Source organism: Cupressus sempervirens, chromosome 2, assembly GCF_028749045.1.
Source record: "Cupressus sempervirens isolate cs-2001-9-10 chromosome 2, ASM2874904v1, whole genome shotgun sequence".
Classification (NCBI taxonomy): domain Eukaryota; kingdom Viridiplantae; phylum Streptophyta; class Pinopsida; order Cupressales; family Cupressaceae; genus Cupressus; species Cupressus sempervirens.
Genome location: NC_143119.1, coordinates 610,831,395 through 610,852,548, shown reverse-complemented (window position 1 = coordinate 610,852,548; position 21,154 = coordinate 610,831,395). Strand labels below are relative to the sequence as shown.

General features: G+C 36.8%; 1 protein-coding gene across 2 annotated transcripts; it reads left to right on the top strand.

The window, feature by feature from the left end:
- The first annotated feature begins 7,673 nt into the window (after positions 1–7,673).
- Positions 7,674–19,309, top strand: LOC149574862 (uncharacterized). 2 transcript variants are annotated; one of them, XM_089814706.1, is made up of 5 exons: positions 7,674–7,860; positions 7,970–8,059; positions 18,555–18,633; positions 18,781–18,826; positions 18,959–19,309. In XM_089814706.1, exons 1-5 carry the CDS (start codon positions 7,819–7,821, stop codon positions 18,966–18,968), a joined length of 267 nt encoding a protein of 88 aa, XP_089670832.1. In that variant the 5' UTR covers positions 7,674–7,818; the 3' UTR covers positions 18,969–19,309. The 2 variants fall into 2 exon arrangements, with proteins under 2 accessions (XP_089670832.1, XP_089670833.1); XM_089814707.1 differs by lacking the exon at positions 18,959–19,309 and having other exon boundaries at positions 7,684–7,860; positions 18,781–18,830.
- The last annotated feature ends 1,845 nt before the right edge of the window (positions 19,310–21,154 follow it).

The window sequence follows — 21,154 nt, the reverse complement described above, 5'->3', positions numbered from 1 at the left end:
GAGTGTTATGTGTTAATGAGTGTCATGTGATACTGAATAATTGTTATGTGATAACGAATGAATGCTACATTTTATTAATGGATGAATGAATGAATGAATGGAGTGATATTGGAAGAAGGGAAGGGGCTGTTGGGTGATGTGACGTGCTCCCCTGCCCACAGGTGGTTAATTATGTGGTGTTCCATGTTCACTAACAGTCATGGCTTTTGGTGCAACGGAAAATGGATCCTTACAATTTGTATCAGAGCCTGGTTTTGGCTTGGTCATGGGTTCAAATCTCCCTGGTGCCTTCTCGACCCGCATAAGCACCTGGTATGCGCGTCGAGGGGGAGATTGTTGGGTGATGCGACGCGCTCCCCTGCCCACAGGTGGTTAATTATGTGGTGTTCCATGTTCACTAACAGTCATGGCTTTTGGTGCAACGACAAATGGGCCCTACAATGGCTAAATGAGCTTCCACCTTCACGTGGTTGTCCATCTTAAGTAAAGAATATTTAACTATTCTTGAAACTAAGAGAAGCTTGATAAGGTAACTCACTTTTCAATATTTCATTATTCTCCACTATCAATCTTATTCAACAATATGTTTTCAATCTTGATTTCAAGATTTATTTGAGAACAATTATGCTATTGATGCATTAGGAAATCCTGTGCTTGTAGATATTAGTAGTTATCTTCAATATCAGGTTTGATTCTTTACATCAACAAATAAAAGTTTCACACACTTTCAATATTTTAGTACGTGCCACCCTTAATCTTATTGAATAATATGTTTTGAATCTTAATTTCAAGATTTGTCTGAGAAACTTTGTTCTATCAATGCATTAGGAAATCCCATACTTGTAGATACTAGTGTTTCTTGTCCATTATTGTTGATAGATTAGTTGCTCATTATAATGTCCCCATTTTGGAGGAGTTAATTATTTATAAATTTATCGATAAAAAAATATATTACAAGGTAACTTTATATTTAATTAAGTGATATATCTTATAAAGTCATTAAATAAAATAATGTTCTAGAGGTTGCTAGAAGGACCAGAGAAATAATTTAAAAAAGATGCCAACCTATCGAGGAAAAAAGAATAAATAGGCATTGAGGGCTCATTGCCTATCATGGAGATTTATTATTGATTTTTGCTGATGTGAGTTGTGGAGCCTAGGGTTTTTGCAAGTAGTCACAATTGGCCATTGAGAATGAAAACTCTCAATTGGTACACAATTTTGAGGGCATGAAAGATCACCTGAATTATTGCAGCTATGGGAAGGACATTTCAGTCCTTTCACTTGTGCTTAATTGCTGGTTTGGAGTCTCAAGTGGAGTTGCACTTTCACCATATCATCTTCAGTAGTCAGTCTCCAGTATCTGATCAATCCAGGTTCTTCATTTCAGTTTGTAGTTGTAACAAGTTCTCAATTGTATACAGTCAGTTAGGGTTTGTCTGTAATGTGCCATGTCATAATGTTTTGGTGCTAAAAATTGCCATATCATTTGTAAAAATATTTGGTTTTCATTGAATGAATACATTGGCACTATTATTTCCTTATTTTAGTAATATACTTTAGCAGTGTATTAAATTTAGGGTTTTGTTTAGTGGCCTATTGGAAAGGGTCGTTACAGTGGTATCAAAGCAAGTTTCTTGCTAGCCTGGTAAGGTTTATCTAGCCAATTTACACAGGGAATCAACATAACTAAGAATATGGCTAAGAGACGTTCTTAAAGCCCATCCAAAAGTGTGCGAGATGATGAGACTTTACAACATTAGGAGAGGCTTCTACAGTCAATAGAGGCAAGTACATAGGAAATGATGGTTATGATGTAACATTTGATTTGGGAAAATAGGAGAAATAATCATGATACTGACCAGGATGATAGGAGTATAATAGGATCACAACATAGGATACGGTTTGAAGCAACTGACAGACCCACACGTCCTACATTCAGGGAAGAAACTCCAACACACACACCTGATGCCATGGTAACAGATATTGTAGATGAACTTTGACAAGCAAGGAATGAGTGGGATTCGTTACCAACATATGTACAGGATGGGTGGACATTTGACAGGTACCTGAACTATAGAGCTGCCAAGCAGAAGCAAGCAGATAAACGCAGTGAGTTGCAACAGGTCACCAACAAGTTGGTATTACCCACTTTTGATGGCAGTGGAAAAATGATTTCTCGTGCTTGGATTCATAAGGTAGATACTTTCCTATCTTTGAAGACTATGATAGAATTTGAAGCACTCAAGTATGCCACTTTACACTTAGATGGGGCAACACATGATTGGTGGACACATGGCATGATCACATTGCAACACAATCATATAACCACTTATCAGGAATTTGTGGATAGATTGATAGAAAGGTTTGATAAAAAAAATCCTGAAGTTTATTTTCAGGAGTTAGCCCAATTGAGACAGTCAAGAAGCTTAGAACAATTTATCAATGACTTCTAGAATCTTGCAGTGATGGTGCCTGACATTTCAGAACAGAGGCTAGTCATTTTATTCATAGAGGGATTAATTGAACCACTCAAGGGGTGGGTAAAGGCTTTTGATCCTCCTACATTACAGGAAGCCATGAAGAAAGCCCGCAGTATGGAACTTGCTACTCCAGCAAACCGGTTTAGTTCGAAGGGTTCTTCATCATTTAGAGATAACAAAGGGAAATTCAACAAGGGTAAAGAGAAGGTTAGTGACTCAAAAGGCAAGTCAGCTGTACCCTTGGATAAGGAAACACTTAATGACCTACGTAGGAAGAAGCTATGCTTCTTTTGCAAAGGTCCCTATGAGTTTGGTCATGATTTTCCTATGAGGCCTAAGGAGAAGGCTAACCAGGCGATGTGGGCTTATTACCAAGGTTCAGATTCAAACAACTCAGAGCACCATGATGAGGATCCTAATGGGGTAGAGGGTGAATAGGAGATAGATAGTGTTGAGAAAAAAGAGGCTCCAAAGCTACATTTACAGGAGGCACGTTTGTCTAGTATTCAAAGAGAGGGATCTTTTAGACTCCGGGGAGTCTTGGTAGGGCAGAAGGTTATTACTCTATTGGATACAGGTGCCACACATAATTTAATTGATGCACAATTTGTGGAGAGGCATGGAATCATTACTGAGGAGTTTGAAGGATTGAGAGTCAAGGTAGCTGATGGATATACTCTTTGGTGTGACAGGATGGTGCAAGATCTACCTTTGTGCCTGAACAACTATGAGTTCAAGGTGGACTATCATGTGGTCAACATTGGTGACATGGACATAGTACTTGGGATGCAGTGGCTATATTCTTTGAAGGAGGTTACTCTAAGACTAGAGGATATGGAGATACGGTTTGAGGTGGATGGCAGGACTCATGTGCTGAAGGTTATTCGTAATGGTGATGTTATGACTATCTCACTTAGACAGATGGAGAGATTAGCCAGGCATAATAATATAGAGTGGGTGACAATATGTGCCTTGATGCCTACCTAGGAAGAGCAGCATAAGACTGAATATCATCCAAATATTCAGAAATTGAGAATCAAGTTTGAGAAGGTTTTTAGCGAGATTCCACCAGGCAAGCCATTAGACAGAGGCATTGAGCACATTATCGAGCTAGAGGAAGGCCCTAAGCCTGTCATGATCACACCATATCGGCACCCAAAATGACTCAAAGATGAGATCGAGAGGACCATCAAGGAGTTGCTAGCAATGGGACACATCAGACCAAGTAAGCACCTTTTGCATCTTCTGTTGTTTTGGTAAAAAAGAAGGATGGTACTCTACGAATGTGTATTGATTATAGGGTGTTGAATAAGAGAACTATAAAGAATAGGTATCCCATCCCATGCATCGATGAGTTGATAAAAAAATTGCATGGGGCTTGTTATTTCACAAAAAATTGATTTGAAATCAGGCTATCACCAGATTAGAGTTCGAGAGCAGGATATTGAGAAAACTGCTTTCAGGAGTCATTGTGGGCACTTTGAGTTTGTAGTCATGCCTTTTGGTTTGACTAATGCGCTTGCCACTTTTTAGTCCACTATGAACAAAGTCTTCCACCATTAGTTGAGTAAATTTGTGCTGGTGTTCCTTGATGATATTTTGATCTATAGTAGGACATGGCAGGAACATTTAGAAGAGGGAGTCCTTGTATGCCAAGGAGTCCAAATGTGATTTGGGGATGATAGAATTGTTGTATCTTGAACACATCATTAGTGCGGAAGGAGTGTGAATGGATCCTAAAAAGATCTGTACTATTGTTGATTGGCCACCACTAGAGAACCTTACATAGTTAAGAGGGTTCCTTGGTCTATGTAGATTCTATCGCAGGTTTGTCAGTAGCTACTCATGACATGCAGCGCCCATGGTAGATTTGCTGAAGAAAGGGGCATTTGTGTGGACTTGGGAGGCATAGGAGTGTTTTATGTGGTTCAAGGAAATAATGACTACATGCCTAGTATTAGCATTGCCTAATTTCATGAAGCCATTTGAACTTCAATGTGATGCTTCTAGAGAGGGAGTTGGTGTTGTACTCATGCAGGAAAAACATCCTATAGCTTATGAGAGTAGGAAACTTAGAGGGCCTGAGAGATCATTTAGCATATATGATAAGGAGATGTTGGCCATCATGCATACCATGGCCAAATTCAGACAATATCTTGTGGGCAACAAATTTTGTATTAAAACTGATCATAATAGTTTGAGGGACTTTTTGGGACAGCGAGACCTGAATGATTGTCAAAAAAAGTGAGTGAGTAAGTTATAGGCATATGATTTTGATATCACATATGTTAAGGGGACATAGAATATTGTTGCAGATGCTTTATCCCGTAGGCCACACCTCACTTCTATGATTCAAATATCAGAGGATTGGCAACACTTGATTGTAGCAGAATATGCCAAAGATACGTGGACCTCTGCTATAGTGGAGGGAACAACAATCGACACCAGATACACTCTCATAGATGATTTGATCATTTACAAGAACATGATTTACTTAGTCCCAGGATCAAAAGTGAAGCAGTTGATTTTGAGAGCATTCCATAATTCACCTACAACAGGCCATCCTGGGTATTTCAAGACTTATAGGTTAGTACATGGGAACGGTTCACTTGGAAGGGACTTAAGGCTGATGTTTTCCAGTATGTGCGTGAGTGTCATGTTTGCCAGCAGAATAAACAAGAGCACACTTATCCAACAGGGCTCCTACAAAAACTTCCTATTCCTGACAAGAAATGGGAGTGCATCTCTATGAATTTTATTACGAGCTTGCCCAGGGCGCAGGGGTGGGATTGTATCTATGTGGTGGTGGATAGGCTGACAAAATATGCTCACTTCTTCCCTATCGCTACTACATACTCAATAGCTCAGGTGGCAGAGGTCTTCTTCAGGGAGGTTTTCATATTACATGGTTTGCCTCAAATCATTGTGAGTGATAGGGACATCCGCTTCATGAGTCACTTTTGGCAAGAGGTATTTCGATTGTGTGGTACTGAGCTTACACCTAGCACTAATTATCACCCATAGAATGATGGTCAAACAAAGATTGTAAACAAATGGGTGGAAGGGTATTTGAGGAATTATGCGGCAGATCAACAGTGAGCTTGGGTCCAATGGATATATCTCTGTGAGTATTGTTATAATACTAGATACCATATGATTATACAAATGACACCCTTCATGGCACTTTACAGTTATGAGGCACCTAGTTTCTTAGATTTGTTGTTGGGAGACAGTCAGGTACCCCGTGCAGGTGAACTATTACAGGAAAGTAAGGATATAGTTGCTACTCTCAGAGACAACATTGCTAGAGCTCAGAACTAGCAAAAGCAGTATGCAGACAAGAAGAGGACTGAGCGTAGCTTTGAGGTAAATGATATGGTTTACCTCATGTTGCAGCCATATAAGCAGTCCACTCTCAAAAAGAGTGGTGTAGAGAAACTCAAGCCACACTATTATGGACCATTCAAGATCATCAGGCGAGTTGGTGAGGTGGCTTATGAGTTGGAGCTTCCTGCAGATAGTAGAGTGCACAATGTGTTTCATGTATCACGCCTCAAAAAAGCGTTGGGTCAGAATGTGATGCCTTCTGTAGTATTACCTCCCTTGGATGATGAGGGAAAATTGATCTTAGTGCCAGAATCCATTCTAGATAGTAGAGAGAAGTAGCTTCGCAGGAGAGTAATCAGAGAGTATCTGGTTAAGTGGAAAGATTTACTTATTGAAGATGCTACTTGGGAGGGAGAAGTGATTTTTCAGCATCTAGCATTAAGATTGCTTGAGGCCAAGCAATTTTAGGGGGGGCGTACTTGTAATGTCCCCGTTTTAGAGGAGTTAATTATTTATAAATTTATCGACAAAAAAATATATTACAAGGCAACTTTATATTTAATTAAGTGATATATCTTATAAAGTCATTAAATAAAATAATGTTCTAGAGGTTGCTGGAAGGAGCAGAGAAATTATTTAAAAAAAAAGGCCGACCTATCGAGGAAAAAAGAATAAATAAGCATTGAGGGCTCATTGCCTATCATGGAGATTTATTATTGATTTTTGCTAATGTGCATTGTGGAGCCTAGGGTTTCTGCAAGTAGTCACAATTGGCCATTGAGAATGAAAACTCTCAATTGGTACACAATTTTGAGGGCATGAAAGATCACCTGAATTATTGCAGCTGTGGGAAGGATATTTCAGTCCTTTCACTTGTGCTTAATTACTGGTTTGGAGTTTCAAGTGGAGCTGCACTTTCACCATATCATCTTCAGCAGTCAATCTCCGGTATCTGATCAATCCAGGTTCTTCATTTCAGTTTGTAGTTGTAACAAGTTCTCAATTGTATACAACCAGTTAGGGTTTGTTTATAATGTGCCATGTCATAATATTTTGGCGCTGAAAATTGCCATATCATTTGTAAAAGCATTTGGTTTTCATTGAATGAATCCATTGGCACTATTATTTCCTTATTTCAACAATATACTTTAGCAGTGTATTAAATTTAGGGTTTTGTTTAGTGGCATATTGGAAAGGGTCATTACACTCATCTTAATTATTCCCATACAAGTTTGTGAGAATAAGTTATTCAAAGCACATTGGATCTTACTCGTATATTTTTATATCTTGTAATAAGTTTGTTCTTAGATTCCCAAAATGAGGCTATCAAGTCTAAATATTCTTTTGAACAAAGTCCTAGAAACTTGTAAAGATTGATATCTAGTTAGAGACACACCTTTTTTATAGATGCTTATGTGATAATAAAAAATATTGGATACAAATTGTAATAGGGATGTTGAGATTGTAGTCTTAATGTATTGTGAAGAAGTTGGGTAAAGTTAACATTTTCTAATGTTGATGGCCTTTTTTGAGGTAAACTTTACATGAAAATGAAACATTTTGATATTGAAATGTCTTAATGAATGTAAATATTTAATTGATAAACTACACTGCATGAATTTATATATGTAAGCTTATAATTCATCTAAGATTCTAAAAAATTAAAATTAAACGTTATACCCAAACTCCAAATAAATTGAATTGAAAAAACAACACTTAATGAAGGGGAATAATAATTTAAGAACATATTTATAAGTAGAGATCAAATTGGAGATTTCTATACAAATATAAAGTAATAATACAACTTTTTTTAACTCAATATGTTAAAATGGGACATCCTCCTCGTTAATGTCAAATGTTATATAAATTACCTTTGTTGATCTTCAAGCAAAGTTAAACTGTCGTCAAGAACTAAAGATCTACTATTCGACTTTTGAGTTTGTGCAGAAGCGAGTGAACATCACCTGAAATAAGGAGAAAAGCAGGTAAACCAGAAAGCGAAGCAGCCATGGCAACCACTAGAGTGCAAAGGATTATGACACAACCCATCGTAATTCCGTTTCTTCTTCTAAATTACTTTAATCTTCACCCTTCTTTTTTAAGCTGCAATTATTTGCTTTTCTTAAACTTGAGTTTTGAATGTTGCATTAACTGCACAGAACTTGATATTTCGCTTCCTTCAAAGTAAAGCACGGATTCAAATTTGGCTATTCGAGCAGAAGGATTTGAGAATCGAGGGCCGCATCATTGTAAGCACAGCTCGCCTTTTTTTTTTTTTTGATTTTTTCAGACTAAAGAAGAAATTAAAACCACAGCGATTTAAGGTCTTTTAAATGTCACTGGTAGCATTTTTAACGAACCTGTGTATTGTCGTTGGCATGATAAAAACTGTTGGACAGGGTTTAGGATTTTACCAAAATATGTTTGGGGTTTAGGGTTTTGGCGGATAGATTCCCGTATACGGTCACATGTCGGTAAATTAGGTGATAGTGCCAAGGACGGCCTTCCTGTAATGTGCTTTTCTGTTAGCGGTCTTAACTTTATTGAAGCTTGCAACATGCAGAAGAAGGGAAGGTTGAGTATAATCTGTCCGTTTAAATCCAAGGCAAAAGAAGAGGAAATAGGTCTATCAATAACTACACTGGCAGATGAGAAAACAAAAATTGTATTTTGTAAAGCATCTAAAACCTCCTTCTCTTCCCATTCTTTAATCTCTCAGCACAAAGCCATTGGTGTGGAGTGTGCAATGGTATTGTGTGATAAGAAGATGCTATTTTGCGAAAAATGCAGTTTGTCCAACCTTTAGAAGATTTTAATTGGATGTCCATCCATTCGGATGGAGGTGTTGTTCTAAATTTGACTCTGAAATGAGTTATGGTTTTTAAATTTACTTAATGATTGTAATGGAGGAAGTTCTTATCATCTTGTGTTTAGTTGGACAGCTCTGATTGTTGTGTAATGGTTTTGTTAACTGTAGATTGTTTTGTGTCAAATGGATAAAGTAAAATAGGTGTGTGAATCTGCACACATACCTATAAACATGGATAAATATCTGCATTTCATCAAAGGAATCAATTGGTAGATGCTTAAAAAATTTATCTCGTGAAGATTTGGAAACTTTCTTTCCTTCAATTCTGTACCTTCTCACTGCCTGGTGAGATTTTTTTCCATGCAAACAATGACATTGTTGTGGAATCTTTTGTTCCACTCCAAAGAAGTCCCTTGTCATCTCTGAAATCTCATATGAGGACATGGATCAGTATCCTCACGACTAATATAAGATGGATAAGGACTGATAGAAGAGAAGATATTTTGGCTTGAGAAGCCATTTGCCTTTTGAATTTGAGTGTTTTTTCTTGATTTCTGTCAGTAAGACCTTTCTAAAGGTTTATCTTGTTGTGTCGATTTCTCAAATATGAGCTTTGTGGAGGCAGATCTGAATTCAATCTGCTTAGGCCTATCTACACACTTAACTGTGAATTATTCAGGATTGGGCCACCCTTCTATTACTTTACTGTCTTTGTAACAATAGCCAGGAAGGCTGCTATCTCATCTAAACCTAACTTCACTGCCACATTTTCCAAGCCGCATCAATGTGGCAACCATTTAATGTGGGGGCTTTTTACCTGGTTTGAAATCTGAGTGATTCATTGTACTAAGTACCCTGCTTCATGACTACACCACTTCAAAGCATGCTGCATGCATGAATAAACAAAGGAGCAGCTGAAGTTTAGATAAATGTAATTGTGGTTTGAGGAGATTTTGTTCTGATTAGATAATTTGGGAGATGGCCTGAACCCTTATACATAATAGCCAACAAGGCAGAAGAGAGGGGTATCACAAGTAGTGAGCCAAAACCAGAAAAAGAAAACTAGCAAAGTAACTCCCAAGTGTTAAGTAAAAGAAAACAAAGCTGGTAAAGAGCTAATATAAGTACTTCTAGTTCTTCTAGTTCTCTTTCACAATTGGAGAAAGAGGAGAAGAAGAGGTACTAGGACCATTCCTCCGTTTTCTAACAACACTCCATGTTGGTTTTAGCCCAAAAAAAAAAGATAAACAACAACAAAGAATAGCCAAAAAGTAGATGCAAGAGACAGAAATATCTTGGGAAAACCCTTCTAGAATGAAGGGAAAAAAACCCAGCCACACAACAAAAGATTACTTTTATTGATCATAAAATGTTCAAGAGTACAATGCCTTCCGCCTGAAGCAATATAAATAACATAAAGAGAGAGTCTTCACATTCAACTGAAGGTCTCTTCAATAACTCTTTATTACAAATACAACTCTACGAATTTAATATTACAATCATCATAAACGTCCTTTTCTACTGAAGGTGACCATAACGGAATAACGTCCATATTTCTAGAGATAAGGATCTCTATCACAGCTACAATCTCCAACACTCCTTCTTACCCTGATAGATATCTTTAGCTTAATAGTCACACAAGGCTGCAACCAAAATGTCAATTTTAAAATCTAATCACATAGATGAACATGAAAACCCTGCATGAGATACAACCAGTTTTAATAATCATGGAATCACTCAACATGATGGACTTAACTCATAATCATGTAATCACTCAACATGATAGATAGAATAATTTATTCCCAACCAATAATCACGGAATCACTCAACATGATAGTCCTGTAACAATTACTCATAATCATGGAATCACTCAACATGAAAATTCAAAAAAATCACATTCAACTTTCATCGCAGGCTCACTCAATGTGATGCTGTCATGGAATCTCTCAACATGACAAACTTGCAAAAATCTCAGCAACATTTCATCACAAACTCTCAATTTGATGCTGACGTGAAATCTCTTAACATGACAATTTAGTAGGGTTTACAATTAGCATTTTTATCACGAATTCTCTCAACGTGATACAGTCATAGACTCTCAAAACATGATTTCCAACTCCCATTACAAAATCTCTCAACATAATGTCATCATGGACTCTCTCAACATGGTGTTCACTCCCAAATTGAGAGAATTATACCTTATAATTATCATGAATGAGAATTCATAATCAGTAAAAAATGCAATCACAGATAAGACTTGTTTTCATCAAGAGTGTCAAAATCTTAAAATATCAAAATATTAGAAAAATGACATGGATTCCATAAGTAGTCCCTCTTAACAGAAATAACTTTGATCATCACAAGCAGATAAAAGCTCCCTCTAGAGCTAAGACATCCCCCTCTCCCTTTGAATCTAAATCCTCAACTTATTGCTTCTGGGTGCATCCTGCAATCAATAGTGACTATAAATAATCAATGCACATACAAAAGAGATTTTGTCTCGTGCCTTTATAGCCAATGCAGAAATATTAAAATTATGCACTATTCCCAGTGAAATAAAATAAAATACTTATCTCCTTGATTGTTTAATCTCAACATGCACACAGCTATACAAAGAGATTCTGACTTATACTTCTACAGCCAATATAATGCTCACAGCATAAAATAAATTGCAAGAAGACACCACATATCTCACAGATAATCCAACAAGAGGTATATTCCTCCTGCTGTGTATCTTGAATATAATTATTCATATTTCTTGCAGCCCCTGCTTCAAAAATAAACTGGGAAATTCACCATGAATACGATCTTTGCAAACTTTGAAGGAAATATATATGATCTTTGCAAATTTTGAAGGAAATATATATGGACAGATGAACAGTTTTGCCACTGTAACATTCCCCACCGCCCATGATTGTTTGCCTTTTTAAACCACACCATCACCATTTGTAATGTCCCCATCTTTTTAGCAACTAAGTGGAGTTCCTCGCCTTCACATTCTCCAAAGGCTAAGTGGAGAAATAAGGGGAAATCGATTAAATTAATTTCTTATAAAATCATTAAATAAATTAAAATTAAAAGGTGACTTTATATTTAATTAATTTAATTAATTATTGTATTACAAGGGAGAAGCTTTTAGAGAGTGCATTAATTATTGAGGGGGAAGCCTCTAGTAATTTAATTTTCTAGAAGCACAATTAATTATTGTATTACAAGGGAGGAATTTCTAGAGAGTATTAATTATTGGAAAGGGGAAGCTTCTAGTAAATGCAATTAATTAATATTTTTCTTTTTAGAAGGGTGTAGGGAAAGTATAAATAGAGGTGGGAGCTTCATTGTTTAGCATCGGATGATAGTGAATTGCATTTGATAGGAACTTGGATGTATTGTTCTGTTCTTGGCATTAGAGGATGCCCATCCTCTCTTGTGACATTCTAGACGTCATTCTTTTGGGGTTTGGCCTTTGGAATTCATTGCTATCAACTCATTAACAGGCAGCTGGGACGCATGTCCAACTACAGGCAGATTGGGTGTAATTAGTGAGTTGAACAGTTTGTTATGTATTTGATGATGCTGGAGTAATTAGTGAGTTGCTATGTATTTAATTTTATTTGTTGGAGAACTAATATTATTTCAGCAGTAGTTCAATTTTCAGTTTGCATGAATTCTTTTTTGTTCATGTTATGTGGTTTAAATCTGTGCAAAGACATCACAATCTCATTCAGCAATTGGTTTAGTTCTTGGGAATTTCAAGGATGTCCATTACAGTGGTATCAGAGCTTGCTTGCAAAGTGTTTGACGAAATGTCAAACAACTGAAGTATAAAAGATTTTGGTGTTTGAAGAAGTTATATCCTGTTGGAGTTATTACAGTGGTATCAAAGCTTGCTTGCAAAGTGTCTGACGAAATGTCAACCAACTAAAGTATAAAAGATTTTGGTGTTTGAAGAAGTTATAACCTGTTGGGGTTATTACACCATCTTCCATGCATACACAAATTTTGCCATTCTCCGGAATGCATCCATGCCCATTTCATTCTTCTACTAAATAGAAATAAAACTTGATAGTCTTTTTCTCAGTCTGATCACAAAATATATAGATCAGATATAACTAAAATATCTAACATTACTGAAAGAAAGAAATAATCTCAAAGAAACTTTCATTGGCTGTTGCACAGAACATTACAATTATAATAAGACAAAATGAAGTGTCTCCAAGACACGATATAGCAGATATTATTTCAATTACTGAAAGCAATTGAAGAATCCCATTTCTATAATCGCCTGTCAAAAAATCCATGGTGCTAAGAGACAAAGAGCTGTCGCTGAAAAGAAAATCAATAGAGATACTGAAAGGAACCCGACTCTTTACAACACTTGCAAAATATATAAATAAAAATATGAGGCCTGCAAAAATTGACGTTTATCCTTTGAAGCAAAACTGAATACGAGAAGTTTCATGATAGTGAAAACTGTATCAAGAAGGTAAGATGATACATGATACCAATAAATGAGGGGCTTCAGCTATAGAAAAACAAAAAGAATGATAATAAAAATAAATAAAGATTACTGCCACCTCCTGTGGGAAGATGAGCAAAACCAAAGTGAACACAATAAAGTTTCCAAAGAGTAATAGACAGACCATGAAGAACTTTAATGAACCAAAACTTGCCGACAGGAAAGAAAAACAAGCCTTGAAGATTGAAGAAACTGATGTCTCAAAAAGCACGAGCAAGAAAATCGACAGAGCTTCACATTGTCGGCTCGAAAATTGGATCAACAGCAGTACCAAGAGATGTCAAAATGGAATCCTCCAGCCATGTCTAATACCACGCAATCTGAAATGGGAAAGAAGGCTGCACCTGAAATATGAATACTGGTCGATGACAAAGAAATTGAAATAACAACAGAACGAAGGTAATACGGAGAATGAAAAAGATAAATAAATTATGACGACAAGCTTCTGATGATGCAAATAGAAAAACAACAAGAGAAAGCTATAGGCCAGCAAAGTAAAACATTTTCTGAGAGAACTATAGCCAGATAAAAAAATGTCCAATGATAAGGAATAGAAGCTGAACCAATAAAATAAATTAAAATAAACCGAAGAAATTAACGAACAGCCCAGAAAATTCAAAGCTGCTAATACCGATAGCTTCTAATAACCTCAAATATCCATGCCGTTGGATTCTGCATGTAAATGGCCACTAATCCTTGTCCTCTCTCCAACTAATAAAGCAAATTTACTGATAAGTAACAATGCATTATAAAGATAACGCATGCATATACAAAAGAAAAAATCAGAAAACTCCTTCACAGTTTCTGAACAAAAGGTATGAATAAATTTTCGCACACTTATCCAAATCTCAACAGATATACAAACTAGAAAAAGAAACTTCTTCATTGCTATTATCAAACCTAGGCTCTGACACCATGTTGGATTTAGCCCAAAAAAACAAGCCAAACAACAATAAAGAATAGCCAAAAAATAGATGCAAGAGACACAGAAATATCTTGGGAAAACCCTTCTAGAATGAAGGGAAAAAAACCCAGCCACACAACAAAAGATTTCCTTTATTGATCATAAAATGTTCAAGAGTACAATGCCTTCCACTTGAAGCAATATAAAATTATAAATAACACAAAGAGAGGCTCTTCACATTCCAACAGAAGGTCTCTTCAGTAACTCTTTATTACAAATACAACTCAATGAATTTCCATGCCTTAATGCATGATGAAGAACACATGTCATTATATTTAATTTTACAATTATCATAAACTTCCTTTTCAGCTGATGGTGACCATAACGGAATAATGTCCATATTTCTAGAGATAAAGATCTTTATCGCAGCTACAATCTCCAACAGTCCCAAGCTCTACAATCCTCCAAACTCCCACAAGGAGGGGGAAGGGGTCCCTCCTCGGTAAGACAAACAATTGAAGGGGCAAAAATTAGGAGGGTGTGAAAGGTGTAATACCCTAAAATTGGCATCTTGCCATTTTGAACCAATTTCAGTGCATTAGTCTCACAACATCAATTTCTTGATCAGCAAAGTCCTATTTTAGTAGGCATTTCTGACCAATTGTGTTTGCTTGATCTCAATATCAAATTGCAAAGAAATCCTAAAATTGCAATAATCACATATCTTATTTAATTCCTAAGCATAGATATAAATTGGCTAAATAAACCTTCTAATTGAATTAATTGAATTATAAGTCTTAGCACTTTAATTAAATAAATTTACCGCCTTTAGCTAATACACATGACATGAGGAATTGAATATATTTGATTTCATTAAATATCCCCATCCTAATTAGAATATTCAAATATGAGGTGACATTTAATTAAATAAATCAAATATTATCTTCAAATATTCTCTTCAGTTCTAAATTGGAAACGATGAGTTAACTTTGAATCACAAAAGGAAACAAATCAGTTAACTCCTTATTCTCTCCAAAAGCAAGTAGTTAATTCCTTTAATTATGGAAATTCTCTAGTTGAATTGAACTCTCCTCTAATCTGAACCATTCATCTACTTTAATCTCAATTGTCGATTGGTTATGGGATTCTACAAAAGAGACCTTTTACCTCTCGTTTGAAAAAGATGCAATTGATGAGTATCGAAACTCTGTTGATTTGAGAGCTCAAAATTGTGCATTCGCAAGACTTTCTTTATTGCATTTTGCTTTGAATACTTTCATTTAGATTAATTTGCTACCATGTTAGATTAACCTCTCATCTTCTTTGTAGATTACATTCATCTAATTTGCATAGAAAATCTCTAAAACATAGTGTTATTGCATTTACATTCTAGCTTAATCTTGCATTCATCTAGATTAAATCCTTCATTTTAGTTAGTCCAGTTACTGAACTCTCGATTTTGAGAGCGCATGGTAAAACCCCCCCTAGATAAAAGGCAATAGATCACCTTGTGCAGACATTCAGGATGAGCAATCTCATGTTTGTTCTGAGATGTACCCGACAAATAATGATCACATTGAAGTGTGTGGTGAAATTAGAGGCCCATATTTAGCCATACAAAAGGCAGCTAGTCATCACTGAAGAAGGAAGAATTGTGGAGAGACATGGAGAGAGCTATTAGAAGAAAGAGCCACAAAACTAACTGCAATATGGACTACAGGAGGAGACAAGGTCATCCCAGCGAAGCACCCAAAATCCTTAAAGGAGACATCCATTGAAGAGGCAAGATCCTCATCAGTCAAGTGATCATCGTAAGCATTTGTCCACCAAGTAGAAGGCCTCTTTTAATGATCCTGAGAACAATTTGAAGCCAAGTGAACAATAGCAAAGCAATGGTGACAATGGAAAGTGGTGCCCTCATAATCCAATTGTTGAGACCAAGGTTTCCATGAAGAGGCATAGAGAGGTCCACATCTCCATGAAGAGGCATAGAGAAATGCACAGCTACTCGGCCCCTGTGCATTCACATGCACACCCCCTGTGCAGCAGGCTGAGCGTGGGTGCTAACTTTTTGTTCAACTTGGCATATGGACTGGAGCCGGCCTTTTGTAGTTGACTATCACATCCTTCAGGTCCCAGTTAGTCGTCAGAGATAGAAGACTCTGCTTGCGTTGGTAGTGTGTCCCACAAAAGAAGTTGACTTGTTGACCTTCAAGGACTGGCCAATAGAATTTTGAATGGCTTCATAACAAGACAACTCCCTTGAATTGGAGAGGAAGATTAGGAAGCTGCACCCAAACTGGGGCATGTTAAGTGGTTTGGAAAGAGGGTTGAAAGTATTCGTTTAAGGAGCTTTTGTTTATTTTGTTGGTTGAATTTAGGAAAAAAATGGGCCAGGAAATAGGTTTTTGTTAGAGCAATTTAATTTTTTTTAAAGAGCTGTCAGTGGTCTAGAAAAAGTTTGTAAGCAATGTTTAGTTCTTCAGTTGTTTTTCATCTTGATATTTATAATTTGCTACATTGTAGGAATTAGCTACTGTCAGTAATCTGTTTAGTTATCCTTAAATTTCTGATTTTCTTAAACCTTCAGATGGAGGTTGAAAGGCTTATTCAGAATTTGATTTTAAGCTGTTTTGTTAACTGAGGCACCATTTTTAATGTTTTTATAAAATAAGTTCTTTAATTACCTGTTATTGTACTTACAGGGTATTATTACTTACAGTAGGAATCAAGTAGGGTAATTAATACCATTCCTGTGTTGGTTCCAAGTACAAGCAGGATTTCTTATATCCTGGACAACCTTATGTCTTGAGTCCTTAAAATTCTATTGTCAAAAGTGGATGATGCTGTAATGTGGCTAGCTGTATTTCATAGCCAATCAAGGTTTTTATTACATTTTGATTTGTGATATTGCTATCAGGATTTAACTCTGTGATTTTGAGTCAAACTCATTGATCCATGTTTCATTAGTAGTGATTCAACATGAATCCATCTCTCATGAGAATAAATGGAACACTTAGCACTCATTAGATCTAGGTGATGCTCACAGGGGTGAAGCACCGGGACTTCCCGGGAGGTCACCCATCCCAGTACCACTCCAGCTTGAGCGCGCTTAACTATGGAGTTTCCTCCATGGTTAAACCCAAAGCTTGCAATCCCATTTGCAAAACCTTCACCAAGTGTTGTGCCTTATGAACCATTCATTAGAAAGCCCCTTAAGCTCATCAATTGATAAGTAGGAGATAATTTCCATAGCAAGTCAAATTGTGATATTGCTATCAGGATTTAACTGTGTGATTTGAGTCAAACTCATTGACCCATGTTTCATGAGTAGCGATTCAACATGAATTCAACATGATTCAAAATCACAGTTAAATCTTGATAGCAATATCATAATTTGACTTGCTGTGGAAATTATCTCTTACTTATCAATTGATGAGCTTAAGGGGCTTTCTAATGAATGGTTCATAAGGCACAACACTTGGTGAAGGTTTTGCAAATGGGGTTGCAAGCTTTGGGTTTAACCATGGAGGAAACTCCATAGTTAAGCGCGCTCAGGCTGGAGTAGTAGTGGGATGGGTGACCTCCTGGGAAGTCTTGGTGTTTCACCCCTGTGAGCATCACCTAGATCTAATGAGTGCTAAGTGTTCCATTTATTCTCATGAGAGATGGATTCATGTTGAATCACTACTCATGAAACATGGGTCAATGAGTTTGACTCAAAATCACACAATTAAATCCTGATAGCAATATCACAATTTGACTTGCTGTGGAAATTATCTCCTACTTATACATTTTGATTTGTTCAGTTTTTTTCTTTAAATTTTTTGCCACTGTAGGATTGATGTTGTTTTTCATCTGTGAACACTTGCATTGGTCATTTGGTTAATATGTTGAAGTAGATGTTGGCACTGGTGAGAATAATCTGGGAATAGATCACATAAAGTTGAAGTTATGTTTCTGTTTGGATTCTGGAATGCCTGAAATTATTATGACAGTTTATCAAGTCTGCATTTTTTTATTGTGTCACATAAAATGATTTATCAAGGCTGTATTTATTCTTGTACGTCACACCTTATTTGAGAATATAAGGTTTTGTAAGTTATCAGGTGTGCTGACATGGCCAGCATGTAAGTGAAGTAAAAGAGTTTCTCTTGTCAATGCAAGGGGAGGAACTAAATTTACTTGGTAGCTGTATTTGCTAGGATAGGTAATTGTTTACTTATTGCTTTGCAAGTGGTAAAAGAATTTTTAGACAATAATCTAGTTGACATGTATAAAGATGGCTCGACAAAACTTTCGTATGGGGTGGCTTGGTAAATGTCAGAAAAGCTAAATGTGACTTTTCCTGGTTTGCCTTGTTTAAAAAAGGGTAACTTATACAGAAAGATACTTGAGTGCAGGCCACTTTTAAGCAGTAAGATTTTCCTAGTGCAAGTGTGAAACCAGGTAAATGAATTTAATTAGGAGTAACTTTGTTGTCGCTTTCTGACGTTTGTTTGATCTTTCTGATAGGGATTTGATGAGTATATGAACCTTGTACTGGATGATGCTGAAGAGGTTTCTATTAAGAAAAAGACACGTAAAGTGTTAGGTTTGTTTGACCTTCTTTGGAAAGTTTATTCTTTTTTAGCCTGTGTTGTTTTGTCAACTGTACTAATTGCAGTAATCAACTCCAGGCTTCCATTTCTGGTTAGCCGATAGGGTGCTAAAGAACTGATTATTTTAATTTGCCTTTTAGGACGTATTCTTTTGAAAGGAGACAATATCACACTAATGATGAGCACGTAAGTATTGACTGAATTGTTGTTTGCATCCTGTAAAGGATTGATGGTAGAATTTCCACTTTAGCATGTTTAGTCATATTGAAAGAGCTGTATCATGTTACTAAGATTAGCCGTTTGTTTTTCATTTTGCAGGGGTAAATAAATTTTAGCCAAGTCATCCTCTGTAATTATTTTCCAGAGATTCAGCTTGTCAAATTGGTACATCTACCATGAATTTTGCAGTTATCTATTTGCTATATAAATTAAAGATTTTGTTCAAACATTACACGTGCATTGAGGTCAGTTGTGAGAATGTTTCTCTGTACTGAACACTGCTATTATTGTGTGTGAAACGTATTGGATTGAGGGGGTATTACCAGCATTTTCAATTTTATGAAGTCTGAAGCTCTGAACAAGGCCTTAATTTTTTGTTTGTACGCTGTTCTGAGCCAATGTTTTTAAGTTCTAAAACACAGAAGGATAATATTTATCATCGATCAAAAATATGTATCATGGTTGCTTGTCTTGTTTGCTTGGTTGCATTTCTAAATGCAGTTTTTGTAACACACAAGTTTAGTATGTTCTGCTCTACCATTATTCACACTGTTCCAAGTATATTGTTTGTTGTACTATTTGCCTTGCTAGTGTTAAGTGGACGTGCATGAGAATTATATGTACTGCTGAACTGATGTCTAATTTGTGATGTGTAGTTTCAGTAGTTTTGTTTGGTTTTTGGTGTATGATTTTCAATGTTTTGAATTTGAGCTTATGTTAAAGAGGGGATCTCAGATTGCTTATCTGTAATGTTCTTGATAAGTAGGAGATGATTTCCACAGCTAGTCAAATTGTGATGTGAATATCAGGATTTAACTGTGTGATTTTTGAGTCAAACTCGATGACCCATGTTTCATGAGTAGTGATTCAACATGAATCCATCTCTCATGAGAATAAATGGAACACTTAGCACTCATTGGATCTAGGTGATGCTCACAGGGGTGAAGCACCGAGACTTCCCGGGAGGTCACCCATCCCAGTACTACTCCAGCCTGAGCGCGCTTAACTGCGGAGTTTCTTTCACAGTTAAACCCAAAGCTTGCAACCCCATTTGCAAAACCTTCACCAAGTGTTGTGCCTTATGAACCATTCATTAGAAAGCCCCTTAAGCTCATCAATTGATAAGTAGGAGATGATTTCCACAGCTAGTCAAATTGTGATGTGAATATCAGGATTTAACTGTGTGATTTTTGAGTCAAACTCGATGACCCATGTTTCATGAGTAGTGATTCAACATGAATCCATCTCTCATGAGAATAAATGGAACACTTAGCACTCATTGGATCTAGGTGATGCTCACAGGGGTGAAGCACCGGGACTTCCCGGGAGGTCACCCATCCCAGTACTACTCCAGCCTGAGCGCGCTTAATTGCGGAGTTTCTTTCACAGTTAAACCCAAAGCTTGCAACCCCATTTGCAAAACCTTCACCAAGTGTTGTGCCTTATGAACCATTCATTAGAAAGCCCCTTAAGCTCATCAATTGATAAGTAGGAGATGATTTCCACAGCTAGTCAAATTGTGATGTGAATATCAGGATTTAACTGTGTGATTTTTGAGTCAAACTCGATGACCCATGTTTCATGAGTAGTGATTCAACATGAATCCATCTCTCATGAGAATAAATGGAACACTTAGCACTCATTGGATCTAGGTGATGCTCACAGGGGTGAAGCACCAGGACTTCCCGGGAGGTCACCCATCCCAGTACTACTCCAGCCTGAGCGCGCTTAACTGCGGAGTTTCTTTCACAGTTAAACCCAAAGCTTGCAACCCCATTTGCAAAACCTTCACCAAGTGTTGTGCCTTATGAACCATTCATTAGAAAGCCCCTTAAGCTCATCAATTGATAAGTAGGAGATGATTTCCACAGCTAGTCAAATTGTGATGTGAATATCAGGATTTAACTGTGTGATTTTTGAGTCAAACTCGATGACCCATGTTTCATGAGTAGTGATTCAACATGAATCCATCTCTCATGAGAATAAATGGAACACTTAGCACTCATTGGATCTAGGTGATGCTCACAGGGGTGAAGCACCGGGACTTCCCGGGAGGTCACCCATCCCAGTACTACTCCAGCCTGAGCGCGCTTAACTGCGGAGTTTCTTTCACAGTTAAACCCAAAGCTTGCAACCCCATTTGCAAAACCTTCACCAAGTGTTGTGCCTTATGAACCATTCATTAGAAAGCCCCTTAAGCTCATCAATTGATAAGTAGGAGATGATTTCCACAGCTAGTCAAATTGTGATGTGAATATCAGGATTTAACTGTGTGATTTTTGAGTCAAACTCGAT